Raw genomic sequence first — 18,868 nt, 5'->3', positions numbered from 1 at the left:
AGGCTAAATTATTTTAAAAAAATTTAGTAAGAGTTCCAATTTCTTGATACTACTTGGCATGGTCCCATGTTTTAAATACTTTTTTTGGCATGAGACCATTCAGCTTTCTGAAATGTTTTTAAGGTTTAACTTCTTGTAAAACCCAAACTCTCATTTTAAATATATTTATCTTCTTAATTACCAACATAAGATAGAGAAAAAGAAAAAGAGTTCCAATTTCAAAATGCAGTGAACAAACTATTAGACATTTACAAGTTGCATAGAATCTATGTACAATACAAGTTATTAAGTGGCGTAAGATATAAGACTTCCATTTCAGAGAAAATATCTTCTTCGCTCAAGCTCAACTCCATTCTCTTTAGTCTTTTCCATGGAGCTTCAATTCTCTATTTGTTCTATCTCTAACCTTCTGATATGGTACCATGGTTTGAAGTTAACCCGATAAATGATTTAGTATATTATAAATAGTCCATTTTGTAGTGATATTTCCAAGATGATGATATTTTTTCTAAAATTCTCATGATCCTATGAAACATGTAATACAAATGGAAAATCTAACATTACAAATGAAAACAATTCTAAAGTAATACAAGGTATATATACAACTTTCCACTTTATTTTAAGTTTCAAACCCATGATTCCTGATATAAATATATATATGCATAGTAGAATCCGATTTATGATGTCCATTATAGTACGATGATGACCATTAAACTAATACAACTTGGTTTTTAGTGTATGTTTTTGCATAAATATACAATTAAGATTTAGTTTTTGAAACAATCATTTAAAATTTGAATGTCCCTATAGTAACTTATACTAATGTATATATATATATATATATAGCTCTATACATTCGATGATCGAACTATCGAAGAAATTCTTGAATAAACCGGTCAAAGGCGTCCACAAGGCACAAATATTAGATTCGGTGTTCAAGAAAGCCATGGAGAGAGGTCAACGCTTTCCTCCAATTTGTTAAACAATGTATACACTTTACGTCACAAAAGTCAACACGTACGATTCCCTTGTATTGGGTCATTTTCCGACATATACGATAATCTATTGCTTCTCTAAGATATCTTTCTGTTGCATTAACTATTAAGCCACACGCAAAGTCATTTTACATTAACAATTTTAATTATTATTATTTCGACAGAGTATCATAGACGAATGAAATTACAAAAATTTATAGAGAGAACCTGAAATCACTTAGCCATTGTATCATGAGGAGATACAACTCGAAAGCTTTGACCAGAAAAGAGAGCTCATAAGTTACCCAAAAAAAAAAAAAAGAGCTCATAATGTTTTCATCAAAGTAATTAAAACTCAATGCTGATAACCGTGACATCAAGGCTAGGCATATACTAGAGATGTTGAATCACTTTAAATTTGGAGATTTTCACAACTTTTATTAAAGTAAAGATTATGGGGCAAAAATATACCCCTTTATTTAGTATGGGGTTGAAAACGCAAAAACAAACTAGTCCTTGACTTCTTCTACTTGTTCGTCTGTCTGAAAGAATGCACGTCGTTTTGTATTATTTTCTGCCGATTGCTTGTCGTTTTATTTCTTCTGAAACGGCAGTTAAAAAGTCATTAAACGACGTCATTTTATCGACTAGATCTCTTTTGAAGTCATCACGAATCTATCTCATTGGGGTCAATCGCGAATTTGAAACATCCGATTCCAAATTTCACAGACGCTACCCTAGGCTCTTCCCCAAACCCTAAATCTCCATTGCTATCACACAATGGATCTGGAGATTGTTGGTCGTCACGCTCTCTTTTTCGACGACGATTCGATGGCAACGTTTGTCAACTCTCCGACGGCGCTCGTTGACTGGAACAGCCTCTTTATTGACCGCTACGATGTTCGTCATCTCCTCTCTTCTGCTCCTCCTCCACGTATCAAACGCCGTCGTCCGAATTCAAACGATGCTGACTTGGAATCGGAGCTCGATCACGAGCGTTATTTTGATTTACCGTCGGAATCTCCATCTCCGTCGGATGATGAGAACGGTAAGGATGAGGAACTTCGTAGAAATCTCTGTTAATCTATAGTTGGTAGAGAGACTCGAACTTGCTATGTTAGAGACATAAAACTGTTGTAGAGAATGATTACGAAAAATTCAGGTCAAATCTTAATTTGTTTGCCCTTTGGGTTTGCTTTACTCTCCAGATATGAATGATGTTTCAGCAAATACAAATGGCGATGGTTATCGCGCTGTCCCCTTTGCATACGGAAGCTCCAGTGATGTCAGTGACCAGAAAGATACTGATATGGAATCTGGATTTCAGCCGCCTTTCCCCGTGCCTGATTATTTACTTCAAAACCTGGTAAGTTCCTGCTTTAGATGGTTCCCTTTAGCAGTATGCTAGTTTTGCTCACTTATTTGTACTTAAAACTGATATTGGCCATGTAAACATCTGAAAGGTGCATATGTTATTCTAAGGACTACCATTTCTAAGTTTCAGATGCTCGGAGAAGAGATGGAGTTTTCATTCACATGCACCTTGTTTCCTTTTGCTGCCATGACAAGGGGCGGTGCAGGTGGGAATAAGATGATAGAAATTTGACTTACCAAGAACCTTAAAACTGAGTGCACATCAGATGATGCATTTCTTATACAGTTCTGATATTTGCAATTTATGGTTCTCGATACTTATGTGAGGTTTTATTATGTATATACCTGCGAGTTGCCAAAGGTTCATTCATCATATTTCACATTACTGATTTTTTTTCTTGTACATTTTTTCTCTCTTCTTTCAGCCTCCAACTGAGAAATTACATCAGATCATCACTAGGACGTCAAGCTTTGTAAGCAAACATGGTGGGCAATCTGAAATCGTCTTGAGAGTCAAACAAGGAGGCAACCCTACATTTGGGTTCTTGATGCCAGACCATCATCTTCACCCTTACTTTAGGTTTCTTGTTGACCATCAAGAGCTTTTGACGGGAAAGTCTTCTGTAGAAGAGAAAAAGAACGAAAGTGAGAAGGATGGTGGAGCTTTGTTCTTGCTTGGTTCGGTGTATGGGACTGTAGAAGATGAAGATGCTAACGAAGAGTCTGCAAATGACTCTAAAACAAGTGAGTCTGCCAAAGGCGATGATGGTGTTAAGGTAACTGATTCCAATGGACCCGAATGGTCGAAAGGAGCTGTAAAGATTGCCTCTAAGCATTCTCTGCCGTTGAATGATCAGGCATCTGTCATAAAAAGAAATCCTTCTGTCAGCGCAGTAAATGTTGTAGAGAGGAAGCAGATCAATACAGAAGATAATGCTACAGAAAAACTTTTGACGTCTGATAAGTCGCAACCCAAGCTTGAACTGCAGATTGTGGAGCCGTCTACTGAGATGAAAAGAGTGATAGATAAGATAGTAGACTTCATCCAAAAGAACGGGAAAGAACTAGAGGCTACTCTTGTTGCACAGGATGTGAAAAACGGAATGTTTCCATTCTTACGTCCGGCTAGCTTATACCATGCATATTATCGGAAGGTACTCCAAGAAGCCGAAGAGGTAATTCTATTTCAAGCTACTAAAATGTTCCTGCTACAAATTTGGTGTGTTTTCATGTACTTTTTTAAACCTTGTGATTTCACTAATAATGCAACACGTTAATTGATTTCATATGCAGTTAAAATCATGTGACAAAGGCGTCATTACCAGAAAGGAAGACGTGAAGCAAGAGAAGATGGGCAATGCTGTAAAAGATGGCAAATATACGTTTGGGAGTGTTTTACCAGATGATTCTGCCAAGAAAGAGAAACTAAAAGTTGTTAGTGACAAACCAAAGGTCGAGTTGCACAACGAATCATTCAAGCCTGTCCAACCGCAGATGAGGGTCAATGTGGATGCGAATACTGCTGCTGCTATTCTTCAAGCGGCTAGAAGAGGCATAAGGAATCCCCAGTTGGGGATCCTATCAGGCAAACCCATGGATGAGACTTCTCAGAGCCTTGGAAATGATGGAAGTTACCCTTCATCTAAGTCCCCTGATTTGGCCAAATCTTCAGGTCAATCGCTCTCTGGCTCGACTGCTCCTAGTGAAGCTGATTCATCTGAAGCAGGCTTGTCTAAGGAGCAGAAGTTGAAGGCAGAAAGATTGAAACGTGCAAAAATGTTTGTGGCCAAGTTAAAACCTGATGCGCACCCTGTGCAACAAGCTGAACCGTCGCGAAGCATATCAGTTGAACCGTTGGACTCTGGGATTTCTGGATTAGGTGCTAATGCTGCCAAAGAAAGAGACAGTAGCTCGATTCCATCTGTAGCTGAGACAAAACTAGCAGATGATGGTAACAGTGAAAGACGACCAAAGAGGAATTACCGTTCGAGATCACATAGAGATGAAGATGTTAAGATGGAACAAGAAGAAGGAGAAGAGGAAGAGAGCAGCATGGATGAAGTGACAGAAGAAACCAAGACTGATAAGAAGCATTCATCTAGTAGAAAACGGCATATTAGGCATAAACATAAGACACGATACTCTTCCAAGGACAGACATTCTCGGGACAAGCACAAGCATGCGAGCTCCTCGGATGATGAGTATCACAGCCGTTCACGTCATAGACACAGATACAGCAAATCTTCAGATAGGCATGAGCTATATGATTCTTCTGATAACGAGGGTGAGCACCGACACAGATCTAGTAAGCATAGCAAAGACGTTGATTATTCTAAGGACAAGCGTAGCCATCATCACAGATCCAGGAAGCATGATAAACATCGTGATTCATCTGATGATGAACATCATCATTACAACCGACACAGATCCAGTAGGCGCAAACACGAGGACTCTTCAGAAGATGAGCATGGTCATCGACACAAGTCTAGTAAACGTATAAAGAAAGATGAGAAAACAGTGGAAGAGGAGGCTGTTTCAAAGTCAGATCAGTCTGATCTTAAAGCTTCTCCTGAAGATAACATCCAGTACCCGCGAAACGAACCAACTCAAGTTTCGGATGAGCTAAGAGCCAAAATCCGTGCCATGTTAGCTGATACCTTGTAAGTTTCTTTTAACTGAACGACTCTAATGACTTTCTAGTTCCATTTCGGTGTCTACTAGTATTAACTATTAAGTTGACAATGTCAATGATTGGCTCTGATTGATTATTATCGGATTTGTTCGGCTTTCAGGGGAGATGGACGTTGAGTATTTAAACCGATGTTGAGTTGTAGAACTAAATTTTTTGTTTTTTTTTTGCGAACTAATTACGAAATTATTCTGAAAAAAGACATTATAAAGCTTTACAAGGAAATCTGTGCTTTTGTTAATCAGGTAATTATCAGACTTCAGACCATATCATAGAAATATATTTTTAAAAATATCAGAAAAGATAAGAACCATTCTGCATTACAATGATATTAAAGAAATTTAAATAAATATTTGATTCACATTATTGCGACGTATATGTAGTTGATGAGCAAATTGTTTATATGTTCCGTAGAAACTCGAACAATAGGATTTTGAATCTCCTTTCGTTGGGGGATACTCCATCCCCGTCGCTCCGTATAACAATGTTTGTGCTACTTATCGATGGCCAAGTTCATTGGAAAGTCGGAACTTTCATCACCGGGGAATATCATCCCCACGTTAGGTGTACGGCGTATATACCTTCTGGCGGAATAGTGCCGCTTATCGAAGATAATGCTCAGCACAAATCTGGCTATTATGTAAAAAAACTTCTTTCGAGATGCTTGGAACTTGGAAGTAGGGGTGAAGTTAAGAGTGCAGTTGTTCGAGCAAGCAAATGGCTAGCAGGGCCGAGGAGTTTTTTACTTTTGTTGACGTAAGATTTTATAAATTGCTTGTCAATGTCATAGTGCTTACTTAAAGCTTACCCTTATCGGTCGAACCTTACTTAGCCTCTCTTCTCAATTGAAAGGCAATAATATTATATGCAGAAAAAACTTCTTTTTGGGTTCGAATCTATCTTTTAAAACTTTTGTATTTTATGTTCTTGAATTTCATTGGTTATTGCTTTGTTGGATGTAACCTTTCTTTTTCTATCGTAAACTCTTTCTTTTCTGTTTTTGTATTTATTTTACTTAAGAATCTCAACGCCGCCGACCCGTTTCATATAGTTCTCAACTTCTTAATATAATAGTGCTAAAGAATATTTGTATTAAGGGTTCACCGTCAAATCAATCGAAAAGAAATGTATAAGTTTTTTTCATTTTTTCGAGTGGTTTTCTATGTGAAGCAAATCAAAGTAAAATTAAAAAAACAGTTACAGAAAAAACATTGTCACAACAAGTTTTTTCCAACAAAATTGAAAAAAAAAAAGGAAATTAAAGATGGTATTTGGTGGGAATAGACATTATTTTTACTATTTTCTCCATGATTAAAATAAATTTATTTTCACGTTATTTGCATCAGTAATAGAGATCTGTTTGCAAATAGGGTTAAACACATGACATTCGCAAAAAAGTTCAATTCTGCTAAAATTTATAAATAAGTGTGCACTAACATTTTTTGCTCAATATATTTCTGCTAAAATATGTCACTTCTTTTAAGCGAGGCTATTCTACCGTTTGGGTAATAGCTAACGTAATTAGGAAAAGGTCAATATATAGTCAATATGACGTTTGTAATAAGCGTTTGTTCTGTGATAATCGATCTCTTACAAAAACATTTTAACGTGAAATTATAAAGTTGCTACTGAATTACGTAGTACTATTAGATTTGCAAAATTCCTAATACTTGGAAATCTCTCTTTCTTTCTTATTCCTTTTTTTTTTTTTTGGTGGCCTTTTTACGTTTCCAAAAAAACTTGCAACGGAAAAAACATGTACCAAACTAATAATAGAAGTATAAGCAGAATATGTGTATAAACGAAACCTTACTAATAAAACGCTATTAAAACATAGCGTGATTTTACTTCTCACTTTTTCATTTCACTCTTTCAAAACCTTTTCCTTTAGATCCCAATCACATGTATGAAGCTGCGTTTGTTTTCGTAGCCGTCCATCACCCAAAAGCCAAAAAAAACAAAAATAATTCCATAGATTTAATAAAAAGATCTCTAACTAGATTCAAATAATCATTTTCAATCTAGAAAGTTAAATAAAAAGACAATCTGAATCCAACTGTATTCTCTAAGCAAAGTAGAGATGCGAATAAATTTTCCCAACACCTTCTTCTTTCTCTTTAAAACCTCTTTTGGCTATAGAATCTTCTTGTACATAACCCCAACCTTGCATTCCAATTAAAGACATTTCACATAATAAAGCTCCACATTCACATTTCACACTGTTATTTACCACCATGTAACTTTAAGACATCAACTAAAACTCAAAAAATATTAACGAAATAATACCTAGAATACTTTCTAAATTTTTCTTTGAGTTTCAATTTTGTTGTTTGGTATAAAAAAAATTAGTACATGAATAAAAGGCCCCAGCATTTAACTTGAATTTTTGCTAACAATAGATTAATACCCACGCTAATCCCGCAACTTAGCTTGTGGTTTCGCCACGTGGCCGCATATTATTTAACTTTTTTCTTTTCTTAAATTTAGTTGCGCTTTTGTTTTACTCTTATTGGTGGATTGAAGTTACGGCGCCGTCCACCCTGGCGTCATGCCGCAACGCTGTCATCTTCCAATCTTCTTCCGCCACGTGTCTATATTCACACAAGACGCATCCCAAATTGGCTCTGCCACACAAAAAATGTTTGAGAAATAATAAATAAAAAGGTCCACAAAAAAGTTAGAGCTCTCTACCAAATTTTGTGTATTTTATCATCTACGTATACATTATATAAACTATGGTTTTCAAAGTTAATAACTCACGAGATCGTGACAAGTGTCAAATATTTCAATCTCAGATTTTGCCATGTGTCAAATAGATTTTCCTTTTTAATAAAAAGGTAAAAAGATAATTATAAATGTAAACAGTTCAAAAATGTAAAAAGCTAATTATAAGAAAATTGTTCCTATATTTCCATAACAGATTTTCCATCTAGCAACCTAAATTTTTTGTTTTTAACAACTTAAAAATTGTTAAAAGATAATTATAACAAAATTATAAATTAAAACAGTTAGATCATAGTAAGAAAACTATACGTATATATAAAGATATTATATGACATTTAATTTCACTGTTTCAAAAAATGTAGTGTCAATGGCATTTTGGAGTTTCAGCTATAAGCTGGAGTTTCAGCTATAAGCTGATAGCCAATAAAAAGTGTGTGAAGGGGGGACATAACAGATTATATCTGTTAGCCTATAAGTCTAAATATAGTATGGTTACTCTCCACTCCTTCATCGAAATTGTAATAATTTCCTGTATTTGCGTAAACGGTTGTTTAGAAATGATTGTGTATCTTGTAAACACTTTTTGATATCAATATATTTGATTTGCCGAAAAAAAAAATTATATGTATATTTTCCATAAAAATCGAAATCATAAAATTGTGCTAAACATTTTATTTATAAGTTACTAATTGTACAAAATAAAAAAGAAAAGGATTAATGAAATTATACAATCAGTTATCATTCCTATAAGAAAAATGATTGTAAAAAATCACCTTTATATAAACAATAAGTTGTCTCATATTTTTTCACCAAGCAAACTAATTTCTTCACACACCACCGTTGTTTTAACTTCAATATAAGTAACTAACATTTGACTCAAAAATAATTAAGGAAATAGCCATGAGTTAAAAAAGTTTTGGAAACTAACGTTTTTCAAATATGTAAAAATTCAAAATAGCTCTCAAACAAAAGACAAACATACAACTGCATATTCTAATTTGGAGAAGAAAAACATGAAATAAATACTAAAAACGCAAAAAAATCTGAAGAAAAAAAAATAATATTAGAATTCTGACGACGAAATAGAGACATCCAACAATTTCATTAAATAAAATAACATGTCATATACTGAAAGAAATAGGAGTAGCATGTGATTGTTGTGGAGGTGATGAAGGTGGGTGGATGATGGTTACGGAGGTGGTGATTGGAAGATTTTAAAAATTTAAAAATTACTTGCATTTATCATTTGTTGTAAATATATCATGTCAATTATAAAAACAAACACTGTGAATCACGATGGTTTTTTAAAAATAGCATGTGATATTCATATCCAAGTAATATATGGCAAATGAGACAAATTAAGAATTATGAACGGCGATGGACATAGAATAGAGTTGTTGTCGGAGAAGCTTAGCCTGATGTCGGAGAAAATAAAGAAAGTGGAGTGATAAGAGAAGTTGGGGAAAGAGAGAAGAAGCGATAAAAGTGGTGTTGGTGTTGATGACGGTGGTGGCGGCGATAAATGTTGATGAAGGTGGTGGATCGAAATTAGCGAGATTCGGTATTGATGGTGGTGGTGATTCATTTGTGGTGGTGGGTCATAGTAGTGAGACTCGGTGGTAATGTCAGACGAAGGGAAAAACTGGAGATAGGGGAAAAAAGAGGGAGAGAAGGAGAAAGAAAGAGGAGTTTAAGCAAAAATAAGAGAAATCTAATGAGAGAAATAGAGAGAAAACAAAGAAATGAGTAATATGAGCCAAAAATTGAAAATGCCATGTAACTATATAATTTTATCTTTTCTTATTGTCACAGTTTATTTTCATTTTGCCCACATTGAAATTATAAAGTGTAATATACTCTTCCAATGGATATAAATAACTTATTAAAATTCAATAATACAACCTATGAACATATAATAAGCAAAAAAATTATATAATTTTATAAATAAGCCAATTTTTATATTAGATGATTTAATAATTAGTATAACATAACTACAAATAGAGTTTTATACTGCGCAATATGTAGTATAAATATATATTTAAAAAATAATTAAAAAGCTGCATTATCTAAAATATATATGTTTATATAATTTTAGTTATGTTTACAAAAATAAAATTAAAAATTAAAAGTGATAATTTCGACCAGCAACCCGTGCAACGCACGGGTCCATATCTAGTATAATATATACATAATACATTATAACTTTGGGATAGTGCCGGCTCAGATGGGTGGGCGGGCGGTGCGACGGCCAGGGGTCCAATCCCGTAGTCCAATAATTTAGGGGCCTATTTTCTAAAATATTTTTTAAAAAATATTAAAAAATTAGATTATAACATAAAAATAAAATTTAGAAAGGTCTATAAAATTTTTTATTTATTGTTTTTAGTATTAGTAATTAATATTTTTAACAAAAATAGCATAGAAAATTTTTTTACAGCAAAAAACATTAAAAAAAAATTTCTAAGAGTCCAAAATTTTTTTTTACCCTAGGGCCCATAAAAATGTTGAGCCGGCACTGGGGATATATTTCAGTATTATATGATACTAGTAATGGACAAACCAAAAAAAAAAACATTTGAACCAAGAGTATATGCATACATCACATATCTTAAATAAGGATCTTGTTGTTTGTTTGTTACTTTTTTTTTATAATACCACAGTTGTTAACAAACTTACCAATCATAAGTTCTTATCACAAACTTTTCATTCGTAGAAACTATGTTAATAGAATGGTGTATCTGATGGATAAAACTTTGATGGGCAATTATCCACACTAAAATATTTTTCATTTTGTACTTTTTTGTACTTTTCTGCTTGAATTATGAGCCATTCTACCAACCAAAAACAGTTTAACATTCTTGCATTACTTGTCTTTGACGTGAACATAAATAACTAATGAATATATATATATATATTTTCATTATTTTGATCTTATTATCAATTAAGTACAATGTACATGTAATAAAATAATTTTATGAATAATTCAGAACGTTAAATTTTGAAAAAATCGCATGTATGATACTATTTTATATATATATATATATGTGTGTGATTTAGATCTATGCTAAAATAATCAAGATCATGATTAAGTCATGAATCTTTAAGTTTGTAACGGGAGAACAACTTACCAATGATCAAGCGACTGACTCAAGTCATATTTTATCTTATAGTTCTTTTAACGACTCGCATTTTGAAATTCGAACTTAAACGGCTGTATTAGATCTAAGAAAGCAATAATCTAAAATTAAAAAGTGGAAGATAAGGTAAAGTTTTGGTGCTTAATAATTGGAGGAGAAGGAAAAAGATTAGAATAATAATAAAAATAAAAAGAATGTCATCTCTCTGTGTTCAGACTTTGAATTAAGACACCAAAACCCCATGCCAAAGTCATATACATACACATTTAGTTTCTGTGAGAAAAGTGTGTGTATATATAAATAATCACATCATCACAAGTCTTTACTTAAAACATTTTAAACCTCTCTCTCTCTTTCTCTCTACAAGTTCATTTCTTTCTCTATCTATCTATCTCCTCTGTTTTTTTATTTCCTCTGTTTTGTTCTTGCTCTGTTTCAATGGAGGAACTAAACTGGATAAGAGGACCAATCATAGGACGAGGCTCAACAGCTACTGTCTCACTTGCAATCACAAACTCCGGTGACTTCTTCGCCGTCAAATCCACCGAGTTTTCTTCATCGGCGTTTTTGCAGAGAGAACAATCGATTTTATCGAATTTGAGCTCTCCTTATATAGTCAAGTACATTGGTTCTAATGTAACGACGGAGAACGACAAATTGATGTATAATCTCTTGCTGGAATATGTTTCCGGCGGGAGTATGCACGATTTGATGAAGAATTCCGGCGGGAAATTACCGGAGCCGGTGATTAGATCCTACACGCGTCAGATATTAAAAGGTTTGATGTATCTTCATGATCAAGGTATTGTTCATTGCGATTTGAAGAGCCAGAATGTGATGATCGGAGGAGAGATTGCAAAGATCGTTGATTTGGGCTGTGCTAAAACGGTGGTAGAGGATGAGAATTTGGAATTTTCCGGTACACCGGCGTTTATGTCGCCGGAAGTAGCACGTGGTGAAGAACAGAGTTTTCCAGCTGATGTTTGGGCTTTGGGGTGTTTGGTGATAGAGATGGCTACTGGGACAAGTCCTTGGCCGGAGTTAAACGACGTCGTTGCTGCTATTTATAAGATTGGTTTCACCGGTGAGTCGCCGGAGATTCCGGTTTGGTTATCGGAGAAAGGTCAAGACTTTTTGAAGAAATGTTTGAGAAAAGATTCAAAAGAGAGATGGAGTGTTCAAGAATTGCTTCAACATCCGTTTCTTGATGAAGAAGACGACGACGAAGCTCGTAATTGTCTGAATTCTTCATCTCCAAGTACTGTGTTGGATCAAGGTTTTTGGGATTTATGTGAAACTTCAAGAAGTCGATTCATTAAAGCGGATCACGAAGACCCATTTGCAAATTCTACAAATTTCTTATGGGATGATTCGTTACCGGGTGATCGGATCAAGAAACTCGCCGGAGATGAGAATTCCGGTGAACTAGAGTGGGAAACGAACGGTTGGATTGAAGTTAGAGGAGAGATAGAGAAACGTAACGAAGAAGAAGATGAGAATTGCGTTGAAGCAACGTCATTGGAGGAGGAAGAAGAAGTGGGAGGATTTGAGAATTGGATCTTGGATCAACAAGACAGCTTGTTCTTGGAATATTCCCCTGAGGACAACATTAATTATTTTTACTCTTATAATAACATCTTTCATGAAGATATAATTCTATATTATGATCATCTTGAAGATGGTTTTGTACTAAAAGATGATGATAATAATAAGAAAATTCGTTTCTTTAGCCACATTTCAAGTTCTTGTTTTGAGATTACTACTCATTACAATCGATTCGGCGCCGTTTTGATAATTACACCGGAAAGTATAGTGGCGATTATTCTACAGAGCAACAAATGATATAGTTCAATTTTTAAAGTATTGAGAAAAAATGTTCTATAGTACTTGTTGACGAATAGTAGACGTTTATGTCACCAATTATGACTAGTCATCGGCATCGGTTATTGACTAATCATTTGTCGCATAATTTGCTACACATTCACATTGAGCTCTCCTTACATAGTCAATTAAGTACATTCTGTATATTACAACGTCAACTACATGATCATTTCATGATGCTAATTATAAATTTGGTTTTAATATTTTACATGTATACTGGAATGTTTTACAAAATCTTAAAAAGAAAAAGAAGTTTTAACAAAAGTTTTGTGGACCGAACCAAGACGAATCCTTGGAGCTTATAGAACATCGAATATTCGTGGAACTTAAAACATCTACGGTCGTGATCCATGATTGAAATCGCAATGAGATGATCTTAAACCTCGTCCCCGACCCAATAATGAGTACTTCAATACTAAGATCACAAACTAAGCGTTAAACTAACAAAGTAGTTTGTTAGAAAATGAATGACGAGACGTTAAACTAACTATACATTGGGCCATTGTAGTCTTGTATAATTAATTTAGATCGGCAAAGATATTCACTATTAAGAATATATTAGGTATTAGACACTTTCTAAGCTCCCACTAATTAGTACAACTGCTGAGGTTTGTTATATGATCATTTACTTGTAATCTTGAGGTAGTTAACTTTGAAAGGTGGTAAGTAGGGGAAAGTCGTCGTCGTCGGTTGATATGTGTTTTTGGTAAGGAGGTTAAGTACGGAAACCACTCTACATCATAAGATTGACTTTATACGAAGTCCAATTATTTTAGTTTGGTCTAACATTTATCTATTATATTCTCTTTGTTTTAATATTATTTTTGTGTGTTTACCAAACCCACAAAGGAGTTTCATTTAAATGTGAAAGCATAAGACTTTTTTGGGTTCTATAACTAAAGTTGGCGTTTACTTTCTATACACTAAGCAAAGTTTGGTATTTCTAGACCAAGTTCATTCACGTTGACTTAGCTTTCATCTCAGTTCTCTAGGTCGACGCCTTTATTAATTAGTACTAATTAATAATCGAAGTCGTCCCAATTTCGAATTTTCTTTTATTCATTCGTTTATAAGTTTAGAAAAGTAGTTTGTTGTTTTATAACGTATCTTTTAGTCAAAACAAGTATAATTCTTTAATAAAACTTATTTTCCATGTTATAACATTTTTATTTGATAATCAGACTGGTTAACATTATGCTAGAAGATTGAGGTATCGATTTAAAAGTTAGTCTGAAAGTTCAACACAATTTCGATTGAAAAAATGAAGTGATTGAAGTGATCACATTTCATGCCTATAAGAATGATATCTTAATTACACCGTACAAAGCAAATAACCTATCTAGAGAAAAGTAGGTTTTAAGTGTCCCACTTTATGTCCAAAAGGTTGATGGTGCATCGGTGATGAACAATGACTCTAAGTGGATGTCAAAATGACCTCATGCATCAAAGTCAAAACATCTTATTTATAGATAAGAAAAAAAGAGTCAAAAACATATCAAATTTTGCAAGATAAAAAAAGGTTTGGTAACACAACAGTTAATTATATAATACAAGAAATTAAAGCAAGCTTATCGGTCATAAGTTTTTTTGGTAACATCGGTCATAAGTTAAGTACATATATTGTCATAATTCGACCAACTGACATAATTATCATACAAGAACCAAAATTACTAGCTAACGATAGTCATTTCTGAGAGAATCAAGAGAAGATGCTCTTGGGCAATATGGATTTATTATTACAAGAATATCAATGAAGAAATATCCCCTGATTTTCAACACTTTTAAATTTCTCAAATTCGCCAGAGAAACTACTTAATCACACGAGACACCGATTTTTTTAGAATAATTTAGAGCCTTTGTAAATGATTTTATATAGAATAAAAAAGGTTGACTTTAGAAAAGGTGGAAGTGTTGTCGTTGGCACACACACTCACTACACCATAAAAATCATCTTTAATGACCTTTTTGAAAAAAATAGTTTTGCTCATCTTTCATGTATTCCACTTGGATTGCATAAGTAGGTGTGTAACCCTAAACCCTTATCCATTTCAACTTCTAATCCATATTTTACATATTATAATACTGCCAAAAGAGAATGACCAAATTTTCTTTCTAACGAAACCTACATCTAGATATTTAATATTTCTCTATAGTTGTTATGCTCTTCTGTGTATGGTGTATTTAGTTCATAACATTTTTTTTATCCAGATACCTAACTGATTTTATATATATATATATAATTAATAATCACACTGTTAACGTTTTCATAGAAGCATCTCATATAAATCAAATATAAAAAATCAACGAATCTTTATCACATTTTCTTCCTCCAACAATCAATTACCAAAACATTGTGCAGGCAGCACATCCCATCCACCACCACCAGTTATTACCTATAAACATTTTTTCCCCTGAAACTATTATGTAATATTGGGCCAAACTATCCAGGCCCATTTATAAGCCCTTTAAACAAGCATCTTCCAGTTTAACAACCTAAACGACAGTGTTTCGTTTAATGATTAAATTATCTTTATTGGGGTGTAGCATTAATAGGCATTTTTGTTAACTGTATTCATAGTCTAAATATATATATATATATATTTCCTTTTAATGTTTTCTGATTATCATAAAATTTATAGATTTCCAAGTTTTCATTCAATTTTAGCCAAGTAAAAATTTGAAAAAATTGTTTTCCTCAATACATTTAATATAGTAAAAAATTTCATTTTATAACTATTTCAATAAATAATTATGTTTGTTTTTCCAAAATATTTATACTAAAAATATAAAAACAACATTGACACATGTAATAAATCAATAAATTATAATTCTATCATGTGTCACTCTCTAATCTAATACTTGCAACACATTGAATATTTGAAAAAAGCATAGATATTTTAACATATATCATTAAAAAATCGCATAATCAAATATGGTTAAATTTTTAAAATCACATTATTGTTTTAATCATTATTTAATGTTTAAACACCAAGACTATCTCCTTATTAATGTTGTGGCCAAATTTATTTATGTTATGAACATACTGTATATAACTTAAAACAAAATTTCGCCTAAAAATAGGGTGGGAAATAAATATAGAAGATATCTTTTTACATTATTGTTTTAGGCATTATAATTTTAAGACAACAAAATTATCTCCTTATAATTAAATTTATGAATGTTATAAACAAAAATAATTTAAAACAAAACTTTCGTCTAAAAATAGCGCGGGTAATCACTTAGTATTTATATGCAAGAAAAATCTCCCTTACACCTCCACATCACATCAAATCATCTTAGATTTTACTCTTTCTTTCTCTCGTGCTTCCTAAAAGATGGTAAAGTGCTCTTCCCTTTGTTTGTTTCTTTGTTCTCTTTTCTTTCTTGGCTAAATTCGTTGTGTGTATCTTGTTTGTTTCAGGCTTTATCTAACGAACAAAACGTCGATTGTCCAACCTTCAAGCTTCTCATTGTTGGTGATGGAGGCTCTGGAAAAACCACCTTTTTGAAGAGACATCTGACTGGGGAATTTGAGCAGAATCATGAACGTAAGTGTTTATATAGATTGATCTTCAATGCAACAAACAATGCCTAGGTCATGATCTATGCAGGATTGTGATGTTGATTATCAAAATTTTGGACTTTGTAGCTACTGTTGGGGTGGAGGTTTATCCTTTAGATTTCTTCACTAACCGCGGCAAGATCCGTTTTGAATGCTGGGATACTGCTGGACAAGAGAAGTATAGTGGTCTAAAGGATGCATACTAGTAAGTGGTCTTGACAAATATCTAATATATCAATTCCCTTGTTTGTAAATTTGGTCGATCTTGATTTGGTCTTGGTCAGTTTCGTCCATCTCCCATTACAAATCTTTTTTCTCATGTTTTCACATTAGCCACTGATTGTTAAGTACCTAGATAATAGAAATATATATATGACTTGTAAAATGTTTTCTGAAAATGGTTGATTTGAATCTAATAGGTTATTATGTATAGCTTTTGAAGTTTAAAATCTTTCGTAACGGAACGAGAAAGAAAGATAGAAATAGTGTGTGTTGCCTTCATAGAAGCGTGTAGAGTTTCTTAAATACACAATTAAATCCAAACCTCAATCATAACCTAACCGGAAATATAACTTAAGCCGAAGATACAGCTTGATAAATAGCTAACCTTTATTCATTTTTCTTGTAGCATCCATGGTCAATGTGCAATAATCATGTTTGATGTCACCGCACGGAACACATACATGAACGTAGACACATGGTACCGTGATCTCCGCAGGTACAAGAAATTTTTATTTTCTGATTTTTTGTATAATTGCGTCTATATTTTGAAACATGAAATACTTATAATGTGGGTTTTGGATATTAATTATACAGGGTATGCAAGAACATTCCGATTGTTCTGTGTGGTAACAAAGTTGATGTGCCGAGTAGACAAATCAAGCCGAAGCATGTATCGTTCCACAGGAAGAAGGGTCTGCAGTACTATGAGATGTCTACGAAGAGCAATTGCAATTTTGAGAAACCCTTTTTGTATCTTGCTAGAAGACTTGCTGGAGACGCAAAACTATCCTTTGTGGAGTCACCAGCTCTTGCTCCAACAGAAGCTCACATTGATGACATTGACGTTGATTGTCTGCAACTGTTGGGTATGAAGCTAAACTTGAAATGTTTTATCATGAGAAAGTTTTTTTGTTTTGTTTGCTCTTTTGATTAATCTTTTTTTTTTTTTTTTTTTTTTTTTTTTGTGTATTTGCAGGATTGAAGCTGAGCTCGTAGAGGCGGGAACTCAGCCACTCCCTGATGACGAGGATATCGTTTGAATTGAAAACCCTATCGATTGAGTAATCGTTTAATAATTGATTGTCGTTTTTAGCTTTGAGTCATGTGTAATAAAAATAATTGCGTGGTTTATGAGACAAAATTATCTACCTTTTTGGTGATGATTGAGTAATGTTCATGTGGAATATAATGTTTTTACATTTGTAATTGCATGGACATGTAAGAATGAGATTGTGACTATATTTTATAAATGGTATTTTTCTTTCCCTTTTAACAAATAAATTGGTATATTTCTTTGCATGTTAATATATTCCTTGAAACTTACGAATCGGTTATTTTATTGTAGGCCTTCTATTTGTAGGCTTTCTATCTGGACTGTCTTTACTTTCTTTATGCTTTTGGGCTTCTTCTGTTAATATTTGTTTCAACAAAAAAAAAAAAAAACGTTTGTATATTTACCTAAATCACCCAATCGAATCGTTTGTATATTTAAGTATCTTTAATTTAAAAATCATGAATGGTAAATATACACGTTCACTTACCAATTTTAAGATTTCAAATTTTCAATACTTAGTACAAAAGATTTAGCAACATAAAACGAGATCAATCTAGTTCTAGTATAATCAAAAATATATGGACATAAATATATATGATGTTTAGATTGCTTTAATACTACAAGTGTAGTCGTGTAGATCGCTTTGGATTCTTATCGAAAACATCCATAACTATTTAGTGTGAGATCAAATTTCAGTTATTGTATAACTTTAAGAATGTCATAAAATTTCAACAGTTTTTTACCTAATTACAGGTAAACAAATAATGTGAGGTCACACATTTGTAATTTGTGTTTATGATATTGGCTAAACTGATACTAAAAATATAACTTTGGGACTATCCCCAACAAGTAAAAACCATTTCATTCGTCTCGTTAAGCTCTGAAATATATACACGGAAACGTAATGATATTAACCCATATACTTAGCATCACATCATGAACTAGGCCTGGGCGTTCGGTTATTCGGTTCGGTTCGGTTCGGTTATTTGGTTATTTGGTTATTCGGTTTTAGGCACTTAGCATCCATAAGAGAACCGAACTGTTTTCGGTTCGGTTCGGTTCGGTTAGCTTTCGGTTCGGTTCGGTTTGGATACTTGGGAAGAGAACCAAAAAATAACCGAAATACTTTCGGATATGGTTCGGTTCGGTTATTTACCCACCAAATAACCGAACTATCCAAATAACCGAACCATTACCCAAATAAAACTTGAGACCGAAACAAAATAACAAAGTTCAAACTTCAAAGAGACT

General features: G+C 33.3%; 3 protein-coding genes across 11 annotated transcripts; all 3 read left to right on the top strand.

The window, feature by feature from the left end:
- Positions 1-1,646: 1,646 nt before the first annotated feature.
- Positions 1,647-5,999, top strand: LOC9302150 (protein suppressor of white apricot). 8 transcript variants are annotated; one of them, XM_021033237.1, is made up of 6 exons: positions 1,647-2,022; positions 2,183-2,340; positions 2,774-3,523; positions 3,642-5,008; positions 5,141-5,282; positions 5,452-5,999. In XM_021033237.1, exons 1-5 carry the CDS (start codon positions 1,755-1,757, stop codon positions 5,154-5,156), a joined length of 2,559 nt encoding a protein of 852 aa, XP_020888896.1. In that variant the 5' UTR covers positions 1,647-1,754; the 3' UTR covers positions 5,157-5,282; positions 5,452-5,999. The 8 variants fall into 8 exon arrangements, with proteins under 8 accessions (XP_020888896.1, XP_020888923.1, XP_020888900.1 ...); XM_021033268.1 differs by lacking the exon at positions 1,647-2,022 and adding an exon at positions 2,479-2,554 and having other exon boundaries at positions 2,248-2,340; XM_021033247.1 differs by lacking the exon at positions 1,647-2,022 and adding an exon at positions 2,479-2,670 and having other exon boundaries at positions 2,248-2,340.
- A 5,131-nt stretch (positions 6,000-11,130) lies between these two features.
- LOC9302148 (mitogen-activated protein kinase kinase kinase NPK1) lies at positions 11,131-12,923 on the top strand. Its single transcript, XM_002866028.2, has one exon. It carries the CDS (start codon positions 11,337-11,339, stop codon positions 12,738-12,740), a length of 1,404 nt encoding a protein of 467 aa, XP_002866074.2. The 5' UTR covers positions 11,131-11,336; the 3' UTR covers positions 12,741-12,923.
- A 2,787-nt stretch (positions 12,924-15,710) lies between these two features.
- Positions 15,711-17,840, top strand: LOC9300450 (GTP-binding nuclear protein Ran-4). Of its 2 annotated transcripts, XM_021027876.1 has the most exons (5): positions 15,711-16,327; positions 16,429-16,546; positions 16,970-17,059; positions 17,158-17,429; positions 17,540-17,840. In XM_021027876.1, the coding sequence occupies exons 1-5, from the start codon at positions 16,030-16,032 to the stop codon at positions 17,557-17,559; spliced, it is 798 nt and encodes a 265-aa protein (XP_020883535.1). In that variant the 5' UTR covers positions 15,711-16,029; the 3' UTR covers positions 17,560-17,840. The 2 variants fall into 2 exon arrangements, with proteins under 2 accessions (XP_020883535.1, XP_020883530.1); XM_021027871.1 differs by having other exon boundaries at positions 16,970-17,429.
- Positions 17,841-18,868: the final 1,028 nt, after the last annotated feature.

Source organism: Arabidopsis lyrata, assembly GCF_000004255.2.
Source record: "Arabidopsis lyrata subsp. lyrata unplaced genomic scaffold ARALYscaffold_8, whole genome shotgun sequence".
Lineage (NCBI taxonomy): Eukaryota > Viridiplantae > Streptophyta > Magnoliopsida > Brassicales > Brassicaceae > Arabidopsis > Arabidopsis lyrata.
This window is presented reverse-complemented; position numbering and strand designations above follow the sequence as displayed.